Source organism: Carlito syrichta, unplaced genomic scaffold (genome assembly GCF_000164805.1).
Source record: "Carlito syrichta isolate Samal-C Ts95f unplaced genomic scaffold, Tarsius_syrichta-2.0.1 Scaffold304335, whole genome shotgun sequence".
In the NCBI taxonomy this organism is placed as follows: domain Eukaryota; kingdom Metazoa; phylum Chordata; class Mammalia; order Primates; family Tarsiidae; genus Carlito; species Carlito syrichta.
Window position 1 is genome coordinate 482,989 of NW_007248431.1, and position 25,252 is coordinate 508,240.

General features: G+C 54.6%; 1 protein-coding gene across 1 annotated transcript in view; it reads right to left on the minus strand.

The window, feature by feature from the left end:
• The window catches only part of TXNRD2 (thioredoxin reductase 2), a 45,375-nt gene that overhangs the window by 4,965 nt on the left and 15,158 nt on the right, over positions 1-25,252 (minus strand). The window contains exons 7-12 of the mRNA XM_008059689.2: positions 17,006-17,025; positions 16,206-16,297; positions 14,170-14,344; positions 3,312-3,448; positions 880-975; positions 171-263 (exon numbers count right to left, since the gene is read on the minus strand). Coding sequence (XP_008057880.1) covers positions 171-263; positions 880-975; positions 3,312-3,448; positions 14,170-14,344; positions 16,206-16,297; positions 17,006-17,025 — 613 coding nt within the window. The remainder of the gene's footprint in view (positions 1-170; positions 264-879; positions 976-3,311; positions 3,449-14,169; positions 14,345-16,205; positions 16,298-17,005; positions 17,026-25,252) is intronic.

The window sequence follows — 25,252 nt, forward strand, 5'->3', positions numbered from 1 at the left end:
GCCCTCTAGTGTGCCCCAGTCCATGCATCCCTTCCCTCGTCTACAATCATCTAGCCCCCAAGGCACTATGGATGCTGACACCTGCTCACAGGGCTTCCTTCCAGGGCAGGGCCTCTGCAGGAAGAAGGCCACAGAGATGCCATTGGTTATCTCTTCTTAGCCTGACTCACCTCTACATGCTCCTGTCCATGACGTGCCACAGCCTCCTCCTCAGACAGCCCTACACAGCCATACTCCAGTGGAGTGAAGACGGTCGTGGGAACCTAGAAAGCAGGACTGGAGTCAGGGAGGTCCCTCAGAGTTGTGACCGCAGACCAGGTCCCCAGACGCACTGACAAGCAGGCCACAAGCACAGTGAATGATTCACTCACACGTTCCTAGGCCATAATCTCAGAGCTGAACCATACATGCATGCTTGCACACACAGTGCACACACATGTAGCCATGTACACAAACACATGTGCACAACACTCATACACATGCACACACATGCTTGCACACACGAAGCCATGTGCACAGCAAATGCACATTCCCACATATGTGCACATGTACGTGCATGTGTGTGCACACAGTGCACAGTAACACACATGCACGTGCTCACACAGGCACGTGCACACACACACACAAACAATAAACACACAGAGGCACATGTACATAACACGCATGCATACACATGCTTGCAGGCACATGTATGTACATGTGTGCACAGCACACACACCCCATGCACATATGTGCCCAAACACACACAGGCACATGCACATATGTGTGCACAACACACACACACACACACACACAGGCACTTAGATGCACACAGGCCCCTGGCCCCAGAAGAACCATCACCACCTCTCCCAGGTTGGGCTGCCCTGTGAGAGCACTCACGTTGTCATAGTCCATTAGGTCTGAGGACCCACCGAAGAGCCGCTGTGCCAGGAGCTTCCCAGCCATTATGGCTGTGGGTGTTAGCTCGGGCCGCCCCTGGGGAAGCATGGGGGACCACATCAGACCATATCCAAGGAGTCTGTGCAGTCCCCACGCCACCAATCCTCATCCTCTGCCTCCCTTTTGAAAACCCCCATTGTTATTTGCTACCTGGTGCATGAGGTGAGGTCTACCCTGCAGGCGCCAGGCCCCATGAGTTCACTTGCTCCCACATGAGCTTCCCCCACCCTGCTCCTGAAAAAGGCCTGCAGCCACACTCCACCCTGGATGAGAAAGTGCACCCCTTCTTCACAGTGCAGACCTCACCACAGCTGCTCTATGACAGGCTCAAGAGACCTTGCCACCAAGTACATTCAACTGAATGAGGCTAAAATAGGCCCAAAACCACTCTGCGTGCTCCTGACATACAGCTTGTCTTGCATGCCACAACCATAGCAACTCCTTAGTCAGAATGAGGCTCTGCCAGAGACCCCCTGTAGAGGTGCCCTGCCTTTGGCGTTCCTGCATGCATCCAAGGATGGGCTGCCAATCCCCTCTGTGGCAGAAAGTGCAGATGCTGTCTGGCATTCCAGAATTGACTAGGGTCTGCAGAGAGGGACTCAGGTGGGTGGTCTGTGCATCCAGTCTGACGAGCTGTGGAAGCACCATGTGCACAGCACTTGGCTTCTCACCGATTCAGCCACCACCCCACAGGACCACGGGTGTCCACTCACGGCACTGCCCATAATGGCCTTTCTGATGGAGTGTACTTAGCTTGCATGTGCCAGATATCTCTGGCAGCACAGCCTAAAACGTTAGTTTCCACTGTGCTATGGGGCCTGGAGCCTGGGAGCTGCACATATATGTGTGTACATGTGTATACAGCACTCGCGTGGCCAGCAGACTCATGCTCGCAGTGAAGGAAAGTTTCTGAGACATGGAGACACACACAGCACTGGCTTAGGGTGCAGCACCCACAGGAGGTGGCAGACATCTATGATCAGAGATACTATATCCACGCATCCACAGGCTGAGGTTGAGCTTGCAAAAATCATACCAGGAACCACAATGCCCAGCCAAGTGCAGGGCATGGAGACCGCCTGCTTCCATCACATACAGACCAACTGGACAGGTTCCACGTGACCAGCAGGGTCTGCCTGGGTGAACTTACTTGGAAATAGGGTCTTTGAAGATATGACTAAGGTAAGGATTGAGATGAGCTCACACTGGATTAGAGGAGACCCTAAATCTAACAAGAGAAAAGCTATAAGAGACAGACCAGGGCAAGGGTTGGTCATGGATACTGGGCAGAGGAGGGCATGAAGCAGTTGCCCCTGAGGATGCCTGGCTCACTGGAAGTTGGGAGACACAGGAAGGCCCCCCCTACAGAGGCTGCTGCAGGGTGTGGCCCTGCTTACACCCTGATCTGACTTCTGACCCTCAGAACATGAGAGAATAAGTTTCTGTTGTTCTAAGCTACCAGTCTATAGCAATTTTTCACTGCAGTCCCAGACACTGACACTGACAGGTCTCACCAAGAAGAGGCCTGAGGGATCTGGCAGGTACCTCTCAGACTTGGGTGACTAGGAACCCCCAGAGCTGCCCTCCTCAGGATGTGCTGGACATACACAGGACAGGCCGCTTGTTCTGAGGCTGTAGGGATGTGGCACCCCACAACTGCCCATGCAGGTCTCTTGCTGGGGGCCATGGAGGGGCAGGGGCTTCCACCAGGCCTTACAAGAGGTGCTGCAGCCCCTGTTCCCCAGGGATGAAGTGAAACAGGGGTGCAGCTTAGCTCAGGCCCATGACACAGGGGAGGGTGCCATGGTGCCCTCATGCCTCCCCAGGCCAAGCTCCCTACCCAGGAAAAATGACACTGGTCTCCACTCCATGGCAGTGGCCAGGAGAAGAGGCTCTGTCTCCATGTGGCACCCAGTCAGAAAGGGTAGTGACCTGTCACAGATTAGAGGGTAAAATGAAGTAAGGAAGATGGGGCAGGTGGCCCTGAACTGGGTCAGTTGCTCATCCTGGGGACAGGATGACCCCAAGGCCGTGTTCAGCAGTGGCACTTCTAAGACTGTGGCTCCAAACCACTTGTGGGGGGCTGGAGCATTCTGCATAGGTGACCCATGATGGAGTCCCAGCAGGAATCTGCTGGTTGTGCTGTTCTTAAGTTGTCCCACGCCTACTGGCACAGAAAGGAGAAGCATTCGAAAGCACTGTCTGATACCCAACTCTGCCTGGGCCCTGCCAGCCCTGGGTCTGGCCCAGAGACTTTTTGATGGAAGAGGGTTGTTTCTCCCCCACAGGACAGCAGCCATGGCAGCAATCCCCTGGTCCAGCGGGGGTATGCAGGTGGGTAGGGGGTCCCAGGCCCCAAGAACAGGCCTTACCTCTGCCACATCACCAATGGCATAAATGTGAGGCATGGAGGTGGCCTCCCGCGAGTCCACTAGAATCTTCTGACTGTTGGGACTGGTCTTCACTCCAGCCTTCTCCAGATTCAGGCTTTTGGTTTCTGGAGCTCGACCTGACAGAAATAAAGGGAAGGCTGAAAGGTTTTCTTCAGTGTTTTTACCATAGTGACTTTTATTTAAACGAATCCTAAGAATGACACCCAGAGTTGGTCAAATGTGAAGGCCCAGCAGTGTCAAAGGGCTCTTGGCCTCTGGAGGAGGGCAAGCATGTCTGAAAGGGACACTGACCAGCACAGCAAGAAGAACAAAGTTGAGAAGAGAGTTGGTCTCCAGCACCAATTTCTGGTGCGTAGGAAGGAACAGGTGCTTGCTGGTGCTGCAACTGTCCAACAGAGCCCTTAGCACAAGACTCCAGAATCTTCCACGTGCCCGGGCCCAAGTCCTGCTACAGGTGACCAGTCTGCAGCATCAGTGAGTGGCTCTGGTACTGACATCATCAGGAGTCATCCTTGGGTGGGGCTGTGGCCACTAAGCTGTCTGGCCTCCCTGAGTCTGTGCCCCACACCACAGCCCAACACTATCAGGTAATCATCAGCCCCAGACTTCGAGAGCAGCAGGGCCTCCTCTGTGGAACACCTGTGGGCTCCCAACAGCCTCCTCCCTGTCTGGGAGGCTGAAGCAGGGCCAGTCACGCCCTGAGCTGTACCTCGGCTGATCCTCAGGTCCTGGAGCCTGGCCCCTGCCCAGGTGCAGCCTGAAGGTCTCTCCCATTAGGGCTAGGTGGGTCCCATGATCCCAGCACAGGGTCCAGCGAGCAAAGCTAGCAGCTCGGAGTCCCAGCTGCCCTGTCTACAGCCCTTACTTTTCTGCTCCCACATGCCTCAGAGGCTGCCCAGCACACAGCCCTGGCTTGGAGACCTCAGGTCCAAGAGAGGAACTGGATTAAGGGGCAGTACCCACACCACACCACCCCTGGGCACAGCAGTTCGCTGGTCCTGCTCTCTGGTACACAGGCCAGGAGAGGCAGGGGATGACTGGTCCTGGGGACACTACCGCAGCTGCCCCTGCTGGGTTCTAACAGCGCAAGGCCTGGAGGGGGCGGCACCAGGTTCCACAGGGTTGCCAGAGTGAGTTCCTTTCTCCCTAACTCAGACAGGCATGCCCTCACTGGGGCAACAAGCACCATAGCAGCTCTTCTCATCTGATCCAAGGAGGGTCATGGCCAGGCTGCTCTTGAGTTCCAGGGGTTCACAGCACTCCCCTGATGGCCTGGTATCTTGATGTGGAACGCATGGCCACACAGCTCACTGTGGCTTGGACAGACCAGCCCCCAGCAGGAAAGCTCAGGCGCCCACCTAAGCATCTGGAGGGTGAAGCCCATGACAGAGAATCCTTAAGCCTCCAGCTGCTGTCCCAGGGCAGGAAGTCAAAACACCGAAGCTTGGCTAAGCCGAGCTTCTCAAGTTCACGGGAGGCTGGCTCCAGCCCCTGTGTTCTGCTCAGCCGCGAAGTCAGGGACTAGGCGGGCTGGCACCAGTGAAGGATCAACCCAGACACAGTGATGCCAGGTCACATCTGAGGAAGTTGGCCTGTGGGCAGGGCTGGGTGCACAGGAGGGGCCAAGGGCCCTTGCTGCCCAGGTCGCTCTCTAGGCTGATGTGTCCAGCTCACCAGGCCCAGGGACTCCTGGTGACTGTCCGAGGGCAAAGCTAATGGCTGGTAGACAGCCCTGCTCTGATGTTGGTCACCCACGCTCTCCCCTATCCGTCTGGCTGACTGGCTGGTCTGCTTGGTAACTGTGGCTACAATGGGGTTTGCAGGTGCCAATTGCACCCTGCCCTTCAGTCCCAAGGAAATGAGGATGAACGTAAAAGTTTCCCAGGAGATGGTGACACAGGTATGGCACTGGGGTCTCTGTGGCCCATTCAAAGTCATGGCTTTTCAAGACCCACATCAATGGATACATTTGGAAAGTTCACAGTGATGGGGTAAGGCCACTGGTGTGGAGAAGGAGTGGAGGCTGGATGGGTGGGGAGAGGTGAACTGCACCGCTCACACATGACCGGCCTGTGCAGGTGCCTGCTGCCACTCTGTAGTGAGCAATAAGGAGAGGGAGCAGCCATGATAGGAGTCAGGACCTGAGGAAGCACATCAAAGTTTGGAGGCTATGCTGGTGGGGCCTGGCAGGGGTGGGGGAGCAGAAGTCAGCTCCACCCCACACCCCCTGCCATGGGACCACAGCTTCCCACTGTGTCAGGCCCTGCTAGCCAGGACACCCACCCTGAGCCTCCACTGTGTGCCTCACTGAAGTTTAGCAAACAGGTGCTGAGGTAGGGACCCAGCAGACAGCCACTGGTACAAGGTGGATGTGGCCACACAGGTAATGCCCAGTCCCAGGCACAGTGAGACATAAGTGGTGCAGAAAGTAGGATGCAGGGAGCGCCTAGCTATTTCCTGACCACTCTCTTCATCTGCAAACGTAGACACCCTCGAGCAGCTAGGACAGGGGAAGCACACCCAGCAAACAGCACCCACGTGCTGTGCTCAGGGCTTTCTCATCTGTGCCTGCCACCTGTCCCAGCCTTCCTGCAGGGGTCTTTGTGCTCCTGAGGCTCCCTCCCTATTCACGAGTGCCCAGTGTGGTGTCTGTCAAGATCTGCTGACTGTCTCCCAGGTGGGATGTGTGGTGGCTCCCGAGTCTGTCTTCCTGGATATCACCAGGAAACAGGAAAAAGACCTGGCAGGGGATTTTCACGTCCATTTAGTTCCTACGGGCAGATCCTCAGAGGAGGGACAGCTGGATGGGCATTATTTCCCAGGCTCTGCTCCATCCTGGAGGTGCAGTGTCTCTCTCATGCTGTTTTAATTGCACTTCTTTGATGATTGGGAAAGTGAAATTATGTTTAGTCACATGTTTGTTAATTATATTTCCTCTTTTGTAAATTGTCAGTTCCTGCCTTTTCTCATTTATTGATAATCTTCACAATATTCTCCTATAAAAGCCTGTTACGTCATGGATGCACAGGACTCTGGAATATTTTCTGCAAACATTGAGGACATTACAATTCCAGGCACAGCTCTCTGGGCTGCTGCGAACAGACTCGCTGTTGGGCCATGCACAGAGGAAGGGTACTGGCTGCATGCACGTGAAACATGAGGGCGCCGTGTGCTTCACATGCTGTGGACTTAGTACAGCTGCTCCAAGGGCACCATAGAGGACATCCCTGCCAAGGTCTCACAAGACCCGTACGAGTTTAGAAAGCAGATAGAGCCGTTCCCCGCCAGGGCATCCACACAGGCCAGCTAGTAGAAGGCTCAATACGGGCAGCATGCTCCCTATGGGGACCAGCCCATGACTGTACTGCTGAGGAGAGGCCTGGGGACCCAGGCAAGCTGTCTTGGGCTTTCAGAACCCCACTGAGGTCACCTCCCACAGCTCTAAGACCAAGATCATGTGACACTGCCTCCAGGCTCAAAGAAGGCCATTATCTCATTTCCAGCAGAGCTGGGGTCAGCATGGGAGGTGGCCAAACTGATACCATCCCGAGGGCCAGCCAGGCCCACCACACACAAGGCAAAGAGGAACCACCGGCTGTGGCATGGGGTGTGGCCTTGAGCCCCAGGAGCATCCCTCTGGAGGAGGCAACTGCCAGCACATTGACAAACCCTCCACCCTTCACAGAGATGCTCCTGCGGGCTGCAAAGTAGTCTCTCTCTGGCTGCTGGACCTGGTGTCTCTGGAGAACCAAGTCTGTAGGTGAACAACAGAACTAGGCCTGAGAGGCCCAGTAAAATATGTCCTTCTACCAAAAATATTTCAATGTACAAGCAGATGTTCTCACTTCCTCCTCCATGTAAACATGTGAATGGGTCCATGACATGGATGCACAGGAAGCACTGGGCCAAAAACCTCTGACCCTCAGAGCTGCCTCCCTTCCCAGGTCCAGCCCTGTGCTTTGCCCCTGAGGTAGGACAGCCCCTCCCTCCAGCTCCCACCACTGAGGACACCCCGGGGCTCTGACATGGTGGTAAGGCTCGGAGAGTCAGGTAGGACAGCATCCCTTGGTTTACCCAAGAAGTCTCACTGGCTGCTGCTGATGGCCCATGGGGGAGTGGCCACCATACTTGTCCAACCAACCTGGCCCCAAGGAAGTGCTGGAAAAGGCTGAAGGCCAAAAGCAACCCAGACAGACACAAGGATGCACAGACAGCTAGCCGTGGGCAGCATCACATACCTTTCTCATCCGTGATGGAAACAGACATGCACTCTGATTTCTGGCCGCCTGGGGCACACGTTCCCAACCGAGGAGGCCAATTGTGCAATGAGGTGAGATTTTAGTGGCAGGAGCAGAGTGGGGTGAGTGAGAGACAATGATTGGACACACACGGCCAGGGTCAAAGGGCGCAACTCGAAGCCCATGCTGAGGATGAGGGTGAGAGAGGAGGTGCTGGGTTGGATGGTCCAAAAGGTGGGCAGTGCTTTACCCACAGGCCCTTATGGGCCACATGGCAACCGTCCTGAGGGACTTGTGGCTCAAGAGCTAGCCAATCTCACGGGCCATACAGTTCACCCCAGTGCAGCACCTTGGACCAGGCACAGAAGGTGCACAGCTTTGGAACTGGAGTCAGATCCTGGAGATTGTTTTTTTCTACTTATAATCATTTTTTCTTTTTCTTTTTCTTTTCAATCAGGATCTCACTTTGTCCCAGGCTGGAGAGCAGTGGCACAATCACGGCTCACAACTACCTCCTGGACTCAGATGATCCTCTCACCTCAGTTTCCTGAGTAGCTGAGAATACATGGGTGTGCCACAATGCCCAGTTAATTTTTTGAATTTTTTTTGTAGTGACAAGGTCTCACTATGTTACCCAAGCTGGTCTCTAACTCCTGGGCTCAAGCAACCTAGGAGTGCTGGGATTACAGGTGTGAGCCATCATGCCTGGCCTGTAATCTTTTCTGAATGGCCCCCTCTCAATGAGTTCCAGGCCCCCTGAAGTTGTGAGTCCTCAGGGGACCTCTCATGCTGGCCTCCATGAGTCCCTGGACCACCAGGTGACCTGATGCTGGCTGCTCTTCATGCCCACCAGTATCTACCAGGGACCCCCAGGCTGCCCCGATGAGGTCTCTTACCTGGGGAGACTCCATGGGGCTGAGCTTCCTTTCCCAGGCAGCACACAGGCCTTTTCTGTCCACTTGCCTGCGTCCACTGTTGATGTGGCAAGCAAGCTCACAGTGACTCCTGAAACCCATAGCTGGCCTTGAAGTGTGGCAGAGTCTGCAGCTCAGCCCATGGGACCCCCAGGAGGAGCACGCTTTGTGCCTTAGCAATTATTCATGTAAATATGACTTCCCCACAGTTGACTACTGTAGGCAACACTGCAGAATCTGGATGGCACATGGGCACATGCATCGACAGCACCCACTTCTCTCCAGAATAGTATCACTCAAGTCTTTCCAGTTGGCTTCCACTAAGTTCTAGTCATAAGCACTGACTATGACTTGGTCAAAAGGCCCAGATGGATGATGGTCAGTGCAGAGGGGCCCACTCGTGGAGGTCAACATGACAGTGGACACAGGTGTGAGCCAGCCCTCAAGCCACACAAGGCACCAACCAAAGGTGTGCAAGAGTGCCACATCCAGGGCCCTGGCCTGGACTCTGTAGGGGTTGGTGCCTCTGTGGGCCAGGGTTGAGCAGATGGTGCCATCTCAGGAGCAGTGGCGCATGCCTGGGGCCATGTGGTACAGTGGGGAAGCTGTCTCCCCACCCCTCAAAAACAATGAAACCCCCCACGACAGGCAGGTATGGGTCTCTCTTGATGTTAATAATGACAAACTTTAAATTCACGCCAAAATAAAAAGGTGTTAGACTACCAAAGAGGCACTTCAGATCTATGTCCCCTGCTGGGGCTAGCCACTCCACCCTGAGAGTGAAGGGAGTACTGGCAAGCCCTCCCGGGTCACTCTGAATCCCCCCTGGGGGACTCAGTTTCCCACAGCTGAAGCAAGGCACTGTCCCAGAGAAAAGGTCGGATGGGCAGACTTCCCACTCCCTACTGCATTGTGCCCACATCAGCAAGGGCTGCCAGTGCCTCTCTGGTGTCCACGGGGCCAGCATGGAGAGCTGCAGACACCCCTCAGGGCCTCCAAGATGCACTGGGCTAAGTTGTCTCTTCCCTCTTGTGGGGTTCAGAGCACTCCTGCACACAAGTTCCCAGCCTAGGGGCTTGGTTTTGTTTTGCTTCCTGCTCTTCCTTGCTGCCTGTCACCCACAGGGGATATTCTGCAGGGCTTGGTGTGGCCGTGTCTGTGGTATGGGGAGCACAGCTGAACAAGGACAGCTGTCCACCACGTACATATGAGTATGCAGTCCTGGGCTGGGTGATGTGCACCCTTCCTGGGCACCACAGACCCCAACACTGTACCTCAGGCACTCCTGTCCCCCTAGCCACAGTCCAGGGGCACATGTTGCATGAGGTGACTCCATGTGATGCCCCAGAGACAGGGCTCCTTGCACACTGTGCTGGAGGCTCAGAAGTTGGGCTACACATGGAGGACACCTCAAAGTTGCCTAAGACAAAGGCTGAAGAGGAGGAAATGGCCTTGGTGGCCAGGGGCGAGATTTGGGTGGATTATTCCCCTAGGTATCGCCAATCACACAGAGATCCTCCCTGGTACCAGGGACGGGGCACCATGGCCCCTGGCTGCAGGCACCATGGGCTGGGTGAGGCCCCTCTTCTGCACTCTGGCTCTGTTGGCCATGGAAAGGACTCATGTATGTATGGACAAGTGCACTGGAGGTTTCCTCGTCTTTCCTCCAGCACAGAACAGAGCACTGCCCAGAGGGGCTGGGATATGGAGAGGCCCTTGATGATTTCAACTCCATCTCCCAGGGATACAGCCCAGAGAGTCTGTCCTTTCTCTAAAACCCCACCAGTACAGGAGCCTCTGTGCTGGGAGACACCACCCACCCTGCTCCGGCAGACACCGGGATTCAGGCCACAACTGGTTAACTCGCGGGCGAATTCGAGCCCGCAGTGCAGGCTGACTGTCTTCACTCAGCGCTGTAATCGGCACATCTGCAGACAGGAAATCCTCCTCACTGAAGTTCCCAGTCTATTATCTGAGACACCTGGCGTGGGCGGGTGATTCAGAGACAAACAATGAGGGGCCCCCTGCACAGCAATTAGCTGCTTTAACTGCTAATGTGTTTAATCCACCAGGGGAGATCAAGGCTGCGGAGGAAGGGCCCAGTCCTCCCAGGCTTCCAGACTACAGGGCTGCTTCGTGATGCCAGCATCCCACTGTCCTGGCTGCAGGTGGGCATCAGGCATACAGGCGGTGGGCAGGGCCAGTGCAGCCCCATGAGGGGCTCCATGCAGCACACGGGTCCACCTGTGTATGTGCCCAGGGGGCACAGGCATTCTCCCTTCTCTTCAGAGCCCAGCAGTGATGCAGCACTCGCCCAGGATGGGAAGCAGGGTCCACGGAGATGGCAGTGGGGCCCGCTGTACAGCCTCTGAGGGCGTTTTATTTTAACCTCCTGGAGTGGATCATCCTCTATGGCAAGTAGAAATAGCACTTGGCTAAAGGCTTATCTCACAAACCAGCAGAAAGCATTCCCAGTTGTTAACCTGGGAAGTTGCTCCCAAATGTTTACAAAACCTGGCTTTGAGCAAGTGGTAAAGTCAGCACATGCCCGTGCAGCCCCCTGCAGGCGTGCCAGAAAGCGCCACCCTCAGGAAGCAGGGTCAGAGGCCAAGGACTGCAAGAGGCTCCCACCCAGCATCAATCATGCTGGGCAGACTGTCTGGGGGATGCTCTTTCTGAAAATACAAAAAAATAAAACAAACCCCAGTGAGGGAGGGTGGGCATAAGCAGCACAGCAGCTTTGCTAGGCGGGGGCCTTGCCTGTCACCAGCAGGCTGCGCCTGGGAGTGAGAGGACCCCAGGCCTCCCGAGGGCACAGGCCCGCTGAGTCTCTGCCATCACTGTGGGCTTGGCTGATAGCGTCTCACTGCATGGCTGACCCCTGTGTCCAAGGGCAAGACAAGGGCCCTGTGTGCCCATGGGGGGAATGGAGGGACGTCCAAGGACAGAGGAGGAGGGCTGGGATATGGGTAGAATGGGAGATGTCCCATGTCTCTGTTCAGAATGGAATTTACAATAATAAACAACTGCACACTTTCAGGTCTAACACAAACCTACTTAAGATTTACAATGTGGTCAATGACATTTCCCTTGGTAACTGATCAACTCTGTATCAAGAGGCCCTAAGTTGACGCCAGGCATTTCAGCTCCTTTCTTGCTCATCCAATCTGCTCTCAAATCCACTGTACAAAAGCAAAGGGTTTGACACCCTGACTGATTTCCTTTCTGATTCCCACAGATCCTAGTGCCTTGCTCTGAAGTGCACTGCTCTATGACGTGGCCTGCTCCTCCCTGAGCCCCGCCCTGGGACACTGGCTAGCCAAGCCTCTACAATGCTGATGGGGCAGCTCCCAGGCAGCAAACACGAACGATAGAGTAGCGACAGTCAATGATCTGAGAGGGATGGTGTTCTGAGCCTGCAGCCACCCCAGAGAACTAGAAATACCAAGTAGGTTCTTATCATCAACAGGCAAGTTGACAGGGCAGTTGGGAAACCCTGAGCCAAGACTAGATGAATGGCCGGGCTTGGTGGCTCAGCCTATACTCCTAGCATTTTAGGAGGCGGAGGCGAGAAGATTGCCTGAGCCCATGGGTTCGAGACCAGCCCAGGCAACTTGATGAGACCTTGTCTCTACAATAAACACAAAAAATGAGCTGGGCGTGGTAGCGCGCGCCTGTAGTTCCAGCTTCTTGGAAGGCTGAGGTGGAAGGATTGCTGGAGCCCAGCAGGTCGACGCTGGGGTGGCTGTGAGCATGCCACTGAACTCCAGCCTGGACAACAGAGTGAGACTCCAACTCAAAAAAAAATAAAAAATAAAAAACTAGAAGAATGCAGGTACTGAGGTGGACAGGGGCATCCAGGGGGGCACCTGTGTGTACCACTCCACACTCTATGACAGGATGGGACCTGCAGCTCTCCTCGCTGGAGCCCATTTGTAGCAGCCCTCGCACCGCAGTCATGCAGCAGGCTGTGGAAGGTTGGCATCTGGGCCCACCCCTGGACCCAATCTGCCCTTCCCCAGCCCCTGCCAACGGCCTGGACCCTGGGCAGAAGTCTCTCCCAGCTAAGTACACACTTCTCACCCTGTCCTTGGGGGTCCCAGCCAGGAAGGCAGTGTGTTTGGTAAGGCCAGCACCAGGCTACTTCTGCATGGCCATACCTGCTTGACCTCTGCCCCCCAAGACTGGACTCACACCTGACAGAGAGTGAGGTTGAGACCAGACCTAGCCCAAGCCCAAGTCCGAGGCCTCTGCCCAGCACTGGACACGGCTTCTAGAAGCCTTCAAAGTATACTTTTGGAAAGGTAGTGGGATGTCCACGTCTGGCACATGACGACCTGCACAGCCCAGAGCAACACACTGGGAAGTGCCGGCAGCCCCAGGAAGACTGGCTAGAACGTAAAGGAATTGTGTCATTTTGAGATGTTGAAAACAGGTTGTGCACACCTGTGTTCACGAGAGCATTCACCAAGCCAAGACAGAAGCAACCCTAGTGTCCACCAACACATAAAGGGATAAACAAAATTACTAGTCTTAAAAAGGAAGGAAATTCTGACTCTGGGAACAAGGGTGAACTTTGAGGACCTGATGCTCTGCTAAATAACCCAGTCACAAAAGCACAGAGGGTGTAGGATTTCACTTACATGAGGTCCTTAGAGTCATCAGATTCACAGAGACAGAAAGCAGAATGGTAGGTGCCGGGGTTGGGGGAGGGGTTGGGGAGTTGGTGTTTAGCAGCGATACACTGACAATTTGAGATGAGGATGGATAGTGGTGCTGGCCATGGGGGAATGTACTTAATACCACTGAACTGCACACTTGAAAGTGGTTAAAGATGGTGAATCTTATGTTATGTACATGTTGGTACAATTTTTAAAACTTTCAAATATACATCTTTTTGTGTTAAAAATTACTAGCTTGAAGAGCTATAAAGCAAAATATCTTATATGCTAAAGAAAGAAACAGGGCAACCCCCTAAAGTCCCCTCTCACTGTAGGAGCTTTTCTGTCTTCTCAATAAATCCTGCTTTAAAAAAAAAAAGAGGCCGGGTTTAGTGGCTCAGCCTGTAATCCCAGCACTTTGGGAGGCCGAGGCGAGTGGACTGTCTGAGCCCATGGGTTTGAGACCTGCCCAGGCAACTTGGTGAGACCTTGTAGCTACAATAAATTTAAAAAAAAAATTAGCTGGGGGTGGTAGTGCACACCTGTAGTTCCGGCTACTTGGAAGGCTGAGGTGGAAGGATCACCTGAGCCCAGGTCAATGCTGGGGTGGCAGTGAGCATGCCACTGCACCCCAGCCTGGACAGAAGAGTGAGAATCCAACTCAAAAAACAAAAACAAAAACAAAAAACCAAAAAAAAAAAAAAAAAAAAGAAAGAAACATACCATGGCTTAGATCTGGCAGGACATGTGCAGGATGTGTGTGCTGAGCCTTGATAAGCCATCCATCAAGGCCTGAGACCAGGAGGACCACTGGTCCCTCCCAATGGCAACCCCTGGCTGACAGTGTGTGTTTCCAGCATGTCCCATGGCAGTGTAGGATGACATGAGAGGCACAGGGGTTGGGGCTGACAGGACAGAGGTGCCTGGAGGTGATGGGGGCAAGGTAGAGATACCAACTGCAGAGGTTCTCTGTGCCTCAGGGAAGCCAGAGACAGAGCAAGTGTGTGATCCAATGTGCCCTTACCTATGGCCCACAGGATGGTATCAAAGGTGCCTGTGTCCCCCTTGCCAGAGGTGTGGTCCTTCCAGGTAACCTGCAGTTGCCCATCTGGGAGCCTCCCAACATGGGAGGGGGTGCAGCTCCTCAGGAAGCGGGTGCCATGCGTTGCCATGTGCTCCATGACCAAGGAAGACATTTGCTGCAGGGCACAGGGGGACAGGCCATGAGGACCAGGTGGCCACGGGTTGAGGCCCTGGGCCCCTCACCTGCCCTCAAAGACCCAGCAAGAGCCTGAGAAAGCTGTCAAGGGGAGAAGGTGGGGTGCCTATTACCCCTGCGCCAGGCCCCTCACTCTCTATGGAGCTCAACCAGGCCACCACCAGGCTCCAAATCCTTAGACCCTGGCTCTTTGGTCAGGACGCACTTGGCCTGTGGGCTACTCTATAGATGCCAACCAACTAAGTCTTCACTAAAGCCATTAGCAGAGAAGCAACCTTTCTCCTGGGGGCTCTGCCTGGGTCCAGTCAGAGGGCCCTCTGCTTCCTACCTGGCCCTGTTGCTCAGCCAGCCTCCCCCACCTGGACAATAGGCAGAAGTCTATACTACCACCTAGAAATGTAGGTACAGTGGGCACAGATGTGGGGTGGAGAGGCTCTCATCCTCCCTCCTGGCCCAGGGATCCCATGTATCCCCTACTTGGCTACAGATGGAGACTCATTCCCTAGGTTACTGGGGTTTTGCACTGGCCAACAGTGAGGTTGGCCACAGCTTCCCATTTCAAGAGGAGATGAACAGTCAGTGCTGAAATCCCCAGACATCTGTCCAGGCGAGCCAGTGGTTCTCGGTGGTGTGTATGGGGGCCCTGCCATCTGGGACGACCCATCATCCAGCAGCAGAGGAGCTGCTGCCCACCCCTCCTGAGCCCCTCCAGATGCCTGATGGGCTTGGCTGTCTGGGTCTCTCAGGGGAACTGCTGGGCCTGCTCATCCCTCAGCCTGGCTGCCAGGGCTGTGTAGCTTTCTTGTGCTTAGGTAGGGCAGTCTCCTGCCTGGCACAGCCCTCACCCCTCTCTGCCTCCTACCCAGCACTCTCCTGGCATTAAGGCTCAGAGCCTTCCCAGATGCTGCATCCTGACCACTGGGCTCAGTGTATGTGCACTGAGGGATGCAGCGGATGTGTGCCACAGCTTTAGGATGGAGCAACACACAGTCACATAGGACAGAGATGCACAGACACATCTCTGAATTGGCCCAGACAGGGGTGGGGGGCAACCTCGCCAGGCCTCTATGAGCCATGGATCAGCCACAGATCCAGGAAGGGCCCCTCAGATCGCTGTAGCTCTACCACACAATGGTCTTCTTCATGGGGGCCATAGAGTGTTGGATGTCTTACATGGCAACCCCAGACTTCAGTTTTAGAAGGAGACTTTTCCTTGAAGAGTTTTTAGTTAAAGAAGAAAATCCCCTCTGCTCCAACTGAGTGGGTACGTCCTGCCATCTACCTGGGTGCATACACCCTAGACACAGATGAGGGCTCCGCCTACCTGTGCATTTATACACGTGTTATGCAGGCGCCGTGACCATGCGGGCTCACTGGAGCCAGTGTTGTCTGCATCCATCACCCTGGCTCACACATTATATCTCATTTCAGCCCCTGGCAGACCCTAGAGGGGCTGGGCAAGGCGGGAACAGGGAACTGGGGCCTCTGAAATGGGGTTACACTTCTGTGACACACACCCAGCAGCCATGGGGAGGGTGATGCCACCTGCCAGTGTAAGGCTGGGCTGGGTGTCCCACATATCTCCTGCACTGTCCCTTTACCGTTCCTTCTGTCTGAGGGAGCTGTGTCTGTGCAGTCCTATGTCCCTCACACCATCCCTCCTCCCTTGCCCTGGCCGAGTACTTTCATATTTCCTGAACAAGCTCTTCATCCAATGTAAAAGCCTGTTTCTAAAGATTCATGCGCGGCTCCAGGACCATGTTGGCACCGGCATCTGCCTGGGCAGGGGTGGTGGGTGGAAAGGACTCCCCCCCCAAGGGAGCTGGGGCCTGGGGCACTACCTGGTCGAAGCCACGCAGGGGGATGCTGCGCACCATGACAGTGGTGTCTAGGCCAATCCCAGTGAGGAAGCCAGCACATTCCAAGGCCACATCTGGGTGCAGCTAAGGAACCTGACACACCAAGACTTCAGAAGAAGCGGCAGGGCCCAGGGCCCCACCCAACCACACCAGCCCCAGAGGAGGTTCCCAGCACAAGATCCCACCCTACGTCTCAGGGGCCAGAGACACCCAGCAGAATGCCCTGGCCAGGCCACTCTCTTCCTCCCTGCATGTCTGTATCAGCTGCAGAGTTCATCTCAGCCTCCACGGGCTGCGTCCTGTGGGTCCCTGTCACAATGGAGCACTGCTGGGTGGGCTAGGAAGCCCCTCAGCCATGGAAGGCATGTGGCGGCTGTCTTCCGGGCTCTCTGCCTTTCATCCTCCCTCCACATCCTCTCTCTTGACCCTGGCTCCCCACCCCCATTGCTCCTCTCTTGACCCTCCCTGGTCTGGTGGCCCCTTCTGAAGGGACGGGTGGAAGGGGCTGCTCTCAAGGGGGCCAGCCCGGCAGCCCCACGGCTGCATCCAGCTGTCCCGGCTGCCTAGGCTGTCTCAGTGTACGACTCAGGAAGAGCCTCCAGGAAGCCCTGGCCACAGAGGTCAGCCTCAAATTGTCCCCCGAGCACAGGTCCTCTACCCTGAGAGGCCCAGTAAGTGTCTGGTCTGAGGCAGCAAAGTGCTTGCTCAGGGGGGGTGGGAGGGGGTCCAGAGAAGGAGTGTCCATGTCCTAGGATGGTCATACGCACTCTGGAAAAGGATACAGCTGGCTCCGACCACCAACCTGTGAGACAGAGACAAAGCATGGGGTAAGTCTGTGGGGCTGAGTGCGGGAGGAAGACCCTGCAGCCTTTGTGCCCACAAGTGGTCAGCCTGTGGGCACTGAGGCTGACGGTTCAGACAAGTCACCCAAGGTACAGGGTGCATGTTCTAGAGGCTGAGCCATGACATGCAACATGATGCACAGTGTCACAAATGAGCCAACTGCCTGGTGGTGAAGGGCATGTGTGGTCAATGGCACACAGCACCTGTCCTGAGAGACCCAGTAGAGAAGTGCAAGGCTTTCCTTCTGCCCCTTGGGCCTCCTGGGGCCAGGGCTGATGTAGGAGACACTATGAAGCACTGGAGGTCACCAGACAGTGGGGGGGTCTTGGGAAAGCGTCATCTGAGAGAATTCTTGGCCCATGGAAGGCCAGATTGAGGTCCCCACAGCCCATCTACCCCACCATGCCTGGTGCAGGATGAGGAAAACCAGCTTCCCAGAGCAGGTATGGGGGACCCAGGGACAGGGCAGGCAACACAGGATGCTGTAATCCAGCAGAATCTCTGATATATCTGCTGTAGTCATGTAAATCTTCTCCCATATTCAGTTCTACACTGCACCTGGTGCACACAAAGGCACACGTGTATACTAACACACAGACACATGCTCCTGTGCACACACACCTGCACATACATGTAATGCACACACTTGCACACACTCAGATGCATACACCTGTCATACACACGTGTGCATACACTCACACAGGCACATGCATGCACACACATGCACGCAGGCACATACCCTAATACAGAATGAGAACTCCCAACAGGGCAGCTACACGTGGGTGGGCCCCCAGATCACCCTTCAGTCTTTGAACAAGAGGAGGTGATGTCAGGATGGCTAAGCCCAATGTCAGAGCTAATCCCAGCAGGTACTAATGATATAATTCCATTTTAAAAAGCAGTGCATCCCCCAGAATACCTCTGCAGGTGCCCTGCGGGAAGCATCTGGCACGCGGCTCCTTGGGGAGCTGGGGACAGAGCTGTGTCAGTCACGTCTAGGGCAAGCAGACGGAGCTCTGGCAGCTGGCTGGATGCAAGGTGGTCCTGATTGGTTACACACCCCACTTGCTGTGTGGGGTGGTGCAGAGATGCAGTCAGGGCCCCACTCAGGGCCAGCAACACATGTGACACAAGCGTGGGCTATGCGTGCACATCCACATATGTGCACACATGTCAGTGTTATCCCATGCACATCTCTATACAGAATTGCATTTTTCAAGTGACAAAACATAACTTTTTTTTTAGACTTGATGTACGTGGTGAAAGGCATAAGGCTTTTTTCAGATATGAGGTTATGAGTTACTGAAAATGCAAACAGAACTCAGCTTCTCTGAATATCCTGTCCTAAACTCACGGGAAAAATAGGGTAAGAGCCCAACATTCGGAGCCCTCTGTTCCCTGCTTCCAGGGTGGCCGCCACACAGGTGCTGGGGAGCCATACCAATGTGGCCACTTGGTAGGCATCTGAGCCCCTGCTTACCTCGGCATTCCTGCCCATAAGAGTTGACACTTCTCTGGGAATGGCCGCTACAGCACAGCACAGAGAACATGACTGGCTGGTATCCAGGTCCTGTAACCCATTGCTAGGACAGGGTCATGTGCTGTCCTCACTGGCATGGATGTGCCCTGTTTCTTCAGCCCATGTGTGCCTCCCTGATCTGTATCACAGCTACCGAGGGACCTGGAGATGGGAGCCAGTGGGGGTGCATGACTGCCAGCCTGTGCCTCAGGGCCCCCTCAGAGTCCCTGGTGTCCCCTTTCAGGCCACCCACTCTGAATTGATCACTGAGGGCACATCTAGGAGGAGGTGGGCAGCAGCAGATGCATCCTGAGGGGGCATCCTTGACCCTGTATGTGCGACTGAAATCTCTCTACAAAAGACCTTGTCCAGTTGCACAGAGATAACCTGGGCCTCTTCTCATCCTCATGAGTGAGAATTACAACAGTTTTGGTTTCTACTCTGCCCACCACCCAGTTGATCAAGTACACGAGTGTTGCCTCTTTGAAGAATGCAGGATATGGGAACATCAACAGAGAGCTCCCTTCAAACTGGCCAAAGCAAGAAGACGCTGGGCAAGACCCAAGACAGATGCCCAAGCCCCCAGGTCACCAGGAACAGAGTCCCAAAGACAGGACTAGCAGGATGGTCCCAGGCATCCCTTGCTCTGGAAGGGCCAAGGGCAGCAGTAGTGGTGCAGAGACTCATGTGGGCCACAGCTGGCCACAGTGGATGGTGGGACTGGCCACAGAAGTCAGGGGGCCAGCTAGAAGGACTGAGGAGATGGGGACCACTGAGCCTCTGGGGCTGGGAACATCTGACCCACCACTACATTCAAAGGTCAGAGACCAGGGTGACCATCCAAACTGCAAGTTGCCAGCCCACACCCAGCAAGCTTCAAGTTCATTCCACGTGGGCTCCAGGCAGCGCTGCCCTCAACCTTTCTGTATGCAAACATCTTCCAAGGAGGCAGTACTACTATGGGATTAGCCTAATCACAGGGTGGGCTTTCTTGTTCAAAATTGGAATGGGGGGGAGGAAGTAGAAACAAAAGCACTAATTCAGGCCCCTGAAGCCCAGGCTTAGCAAGCAATCCGTCTCCTCTCGAGCTTGAAGGCCCCTGATCCACTCTCCAAGGGGAACACCCACACAAACTGAGCGTCTCATGGGAGGTACCTGGCCCCTTGGCACCCCTGCCAGCACAGGAAATGCCAGCCAGGCTGCCGGGTTGCCAGGCTGCTGGGCCATGGTACCTCGGGAAGGCAGCATGGGGGAGGGGTTGCCCAAGGCCTACACCCCAGCAAGGCCCCACTCTCAGCCTGCCAGGGACCTGCCAGCCCATCCAAACCCTCAGAGCCCAACATCAGGCCTGCCTCAGTCTGGCCGAAGCCTCTGCAGGACAGCCTGTAGTGAATGCCACCAAGGCCCTAGTCCCGGAGTGTCTCAGCCACAGGGACACCCTGGAGAGAAGAGCACAATGATTCTACAGTCTGGTAACCACATCCCAGGCAGATGGCTGGCCTCCTTTTTGCTGGACACAAGGACATCCTATCACACCAATGGAACGTGCAGGTAAAGCAGAAAGTGAAGATTTCAGTGGCAGTGATTTATCCTAAGTAAACAGCTACAGTTGTAAAATTTACCTGCTTCCCTCTTGCGCTTGGGAAGAGAGAAAAATGATCACAGTACCTGGTCGACTTCTGGACTGCATGAGGGTCAGACAAAGGCTCACTCCCTGACCAACTCTGACAGGCAGTGTTAAATCAGCCCAAGTTATAAAAACACAACCACAATGAGCCCGGGAACTCGAGGACAGGCAGCATTGGACTGCTGGCAGCCTTGAGCATGGACAGTCCCAGCAGGGGCTCCTCCTCCTGAGGCCAATCAATCCAGGCAGCCCCTGAGCCAGGCTGGCAGCTGCAAGAAAGGTTGGCCACACTCTGGGAGCCTCCACGGGGACCTGGGCAGGGGCCACCCGCGCCGGCAGCAGAAACAGGCAGGACCTGGGTGTTCTCTGGAAACAGCACCTCAGTTGTGGAACCTAAGAGTAGGTTGATGTGGGGAAGAGCCACCCTGGCAGTGTGGCCTTGCTCACAGCCTTCACCCTTCCAGAGCTATGAGCTCCTGCAGTGCAGAAACTTCCAGACATGGTAAACTGCAGTAAAAATGCTGACTAGCACACCAGGGAGTCAAGAAGCACCTGGAATAGAGTGACCACAATTCTCTATTTGGGGTGAAGGCACTTGAGCCCCAAAGCCCTGTGTGGAGGGAGAAGACCAAGCCCAGACCATGGGAGGGCAGGAGGCAGAGACCAGGGACATGGGGCCTGGAGACATGGCAGGAGGACGATAGGGCTTGTGGGGAGGCTGGAGGTGGAGCTTCCTGGACCCCTTGGGCCCCAGGCTCTCCTTGGCTGCACTTGACTGCCAAGCCCCAGTGCCTGCCTCTTTAGGAGCCCTCTTGCTCCCTTCGCTATTCCTCCACCTACCAGGGGCTTGCTCTGTGAGATGCAATGGCGTGGTCATACGCACCTCTGTACCCCACTTCACCAGTGGGTGATGGGCAGCTGCCTGCACTGAACACTCTTCCCAAAGGGGCCCTGGCTGCTTTCCCAGGGAACCCTGACATCCCCAGAATTCCCCCTTCACCTCTTCAACCCACCCTGGTTCTACAAGGAGAAGTAAGGACGCAAGCCCAAGGGAAGAGGCAAGCAAGGCCAAGCCGGTGGCAAGAAGTGATTTCCCCCACTGGAGTCCCATGCTAAGACTAGAGGATGGCCCCTTCCCCCAAGGTGTGGCTTCAAGGTTCTGGAGCAGCCAGGAGGGTCCACCCACCCCTGGATCAAGGGTCCCACTCACCCGCTGCATACCCACTTGGCTGATCCAGGAGTTTTCCACACACCACGCTCACCCTCCAGGGTCTGGGCCAGGTGTGGCCTGCCTCGCAGGCAGTGAATGCTTAGTGAGGGCACTGTTTAATGACGTCTCCTCTTGACTGGGCTCGGGCATGGTTGCCCCACCGCAGCCACCCATCGAGCCTAAGGTTCTCCAAGAACTGGATGCTGGTGAAGGAAGAAGGGGTTCCCCCTGGTACACCATGGGACCTGGAAGGCCTCTTGGGGGCAAGGGCAGCATGGAAAGGAGCTGAGGCTGCAGGCCCCACTGTGGGCTCTGCTGGCCAGGCCCGGAGCTACTGGTTACTGTGCCCCATGCCAACACCCAGAGAGAAGGACCCAGTGGCTGCCCGTGCCTGCAGGGAGAGGAAAGAGGAGGTCTGCACCCACTGCAGGAAAGGGGAGCCTGGGGCCAGACACAGAAGCCACCTGGGGGACAAAGTGCCCATTGCAGGAAGGGCACAGGGCCATCAGGCACCCTGGGCCGCCTACCCGGCCTCCTGGATGGAGCTAGGTAGAAACATCCCCACCCGGCCATGGGAGGCACTCTGGGCAGGAGCAGCCCTGGGGTCCATATTAATTTCAGCTCCATTTTAAAGGCGAGTTAAAATAAACACGGGGAATATTTATAAGGCAAATAAATCTGGCAGAAACAGCCCCTCCAAGTGTGAGTGGAGGCCTCCCCTCCGCCCCAGCCCAAGCTGATAAAATACAGAAATGCTACTGTAGACCCTGCGGGCTTATTTTGACTGCGCGGAGGAATGTAACATGTAAACACTGACTCCCATATTACACTGTTACAACTTGCATTAACAGCACCGGACAAAAGCCGCATTTTCACAGAAGCATCGTACAGGGATATATCTCCAGCTTAATTTTTAAAAAAACCATTTCCTCACATAAATCATGCTCAGAACGAAACGGGTGACTGATACATTGCAAACACTTTTTTTTCTTAAACAATAACATACCTAGATTCCTTCTAAACGAAAGAGCTTAAAAAAAAACCCTTCTAAATGTTTTTTTCCTGAAGAAAATAAACACTGCAGTTTCTTTTCTGACCAAAATATCTGTAGCCGTGTCTTCCTGGTCAAGCAGGCCATCTCAGCACAGGATCACAGGGGTGCGGTCCCCAGCCCTGTGCCACCTTGCTGAGGGAAACGAGTCCCTGGGGTGGCAGGGCGGTGGGCCCCACAGTGCCGGACCCTCCTCAGTCCCAAGTGGGCTACCTTGGACAGGAAACGTGCGTGACCAGGACTCAGAAAATTCTGGTCCACGAAGACAGCCAGAAGCCCAGGCAAACACAGGCCTGGACAGAGGAGCTGGGCAAAGGCACCCGCATGTTCAAGGCCGTTTCTCCACTGGCTCAACAGACAGAGCATTCTCCGCATTCCACCATTTGAAGTCAGTGCAGAAGAAAGCAAAGAAGGCTTGAAAACTGAGCCGCCCTGGTGGCCAGAGCCATGGGCAGGATGTGGGGGATCCCAGGTGAGGACAGTGCTCTGAGATGGCCAATGGCAGGATCCCAGTGCCTGTCTCCACTGAGCCACAGACAAGCTGCAGCCACCCAAGGGATGCAAACACGTTAGAGAAAATTCAGTCTGTGGAAGCCCTAAAGGAAAATAATCTTGGGGGTGGGGCAGGCCTTCCTGAGCATGCCATAAATCTAAAAGCCACGAATTGTAAAAGAGATTTAAGCTACACTGAAAAGAAGTTAAACCATTTGTACATCACACAAGTGACAAGACACGGGAAGCTGAGGAAATCTCATCGGGAGTGACATGGCTCCCACCCTGACACATACCAGCTGGAAGGGAAGGAAAAAATCACAGGAGAAAACCAGAGAGGGAAGCCAAGGCCCAGGCAGACAACTGGCGCACACACTCATGCTCATGGACACACTCAGCCACAAGGCAGTGCCCACATGAAAGGGACTGACCAGATGCCTCCAGACCCCATGTAACCTGCAGCCAACAAGGATAACACATGGATGACCCAGAAATGATGGCACAATGGGCAAAAGTGAGTTAATGTGATGACACGAAAATGTAAAACTTCTGCATGAAATAGTATCACTAAGTAAAGAGGCAGCCATGACCTGAGAGCCATGGAAGGCATTGGGCCACTGGCACAAACCAGTGTGAGCCCAGAGTGGTCTCTAGAGGGACGTGAACACACCATGGAGAGTAGCCACTGCTGCCCACCCCATAGATGAGGGGGGAGAGGCTCCTTTTTGTTTTGCATCTAATCAAAAAGCTGATGCCCAGGCCAGAGAAATGAGGGGACCAGGCAGAAGTACTCACGGAACGGGTGAGGACAGCCTGTGAGCAGAAGCATTACAGTTGAAGGGTACCGATCTTTAGGCCTAGCTTTCTACATCTAGGGAAAACCCCTAAAAGGGACATATGAAGCATGTGAGACCCCCTCACACCCACTGGTATAGCCTGTCAACAAGACAGGAAATAGCGTGTGCTGGCCAGGACACAGAGACACCACAGCCCTGTGCACTGTCAGGGGGTGTAAAATGGTACAGCCACTGTAGAAAACAGAATGGTTCCCCAAAAAATCACACACACAATTGTCACATGCTTCAGAGATCCCACTTCTGGGAAAATACTCAGGAGAATTGAGAGCAGGGCCTCCAAGAGTTATCTGCACACCTGAGTTCACAGCAGCACAATTCACAATAGCCACGAGGTGGAAGCAACCCAAGTGTCCGTCGACAGATGTATGGATAAACACTGTGGTATAAGCACAATGGAATATCACTCGGCCTTGAAAAGAAGGAAATCCTGTCACATGCTACGTGGATGGACCTTGAGGACAGTATGCCCAGTGAAATAAGCTAGTCATGAAAGGACAAATACAGTATGACTCCCCTCATTGGAGGTACCTAGAGTCATCAGATTAATAGAGGTAGGAAGTAGATGGTGAGTGCCAGGGGCTGGGAGTGGGGAGCTGGTATTTCACAGGTCCAGAGTTTCAGTTTTGCGAGATGAAAAGAGTTCCCAAGCTGGATGGGGGGTTTTGGTTAAGCTACATTATGAATGTATTTAATGCCACTGACCCACACATTTACCAATAGTTAAAATGTACGTTTTATATTATGTCTGTTTCATCACAAAAAAAAAATTGGAAAAGCGTATAGGAAGCACTTACGATGATACAGAAATGCATCTCTTTCATCTCTGCATTTATAAAAACGAAAAAGAAGCTGCTGAAATGCTCATTCGTGAGAGACACCACATCCACTCAGGGAATCAAGACCTGTCCTCAAATACAGATGTGCTGTGAAGTGTGACAGTGATGACAGGAAGGGTATGTGACACGGGCACCCAAATACCTGTGTGCATACACGTGCACACTCCTTCCCCCTGCTGGGACACTTTCCACCAGTATTTGGTATTTTCTGGCAAGGACCCAAGTTGGGGAGCTCTGCTCTCCACCAGGCCTCTGCTGCCCTCTGGTGGCTTCTCTGGTCCCTGCCAGTATGAAGTTTCGGCAGGACTGGACCCAGAACCCAAAACAGCTGCTATTTGGGCTCAGGAATGCACTAGCACCTTTGTACCTGCTCCAGGGTGAAGCTGAGCATGCTGCAGGTCTCCCTTCCACAACAAGCTGTGGCTTCCGAGGCTTATAGAGCCTTTGCTGATTTCAGGGAAGCCACACGAAAACCAGATGATGGTGGGGACATCTGGGGGAGGATGGGGACATCTGGTCTCTCGTGTCCTCCGATTCCCCTGAGGGGGCCCACTGGAACCCCAAGGCTCCTGGGAGCCCTGTTAGACAACTACT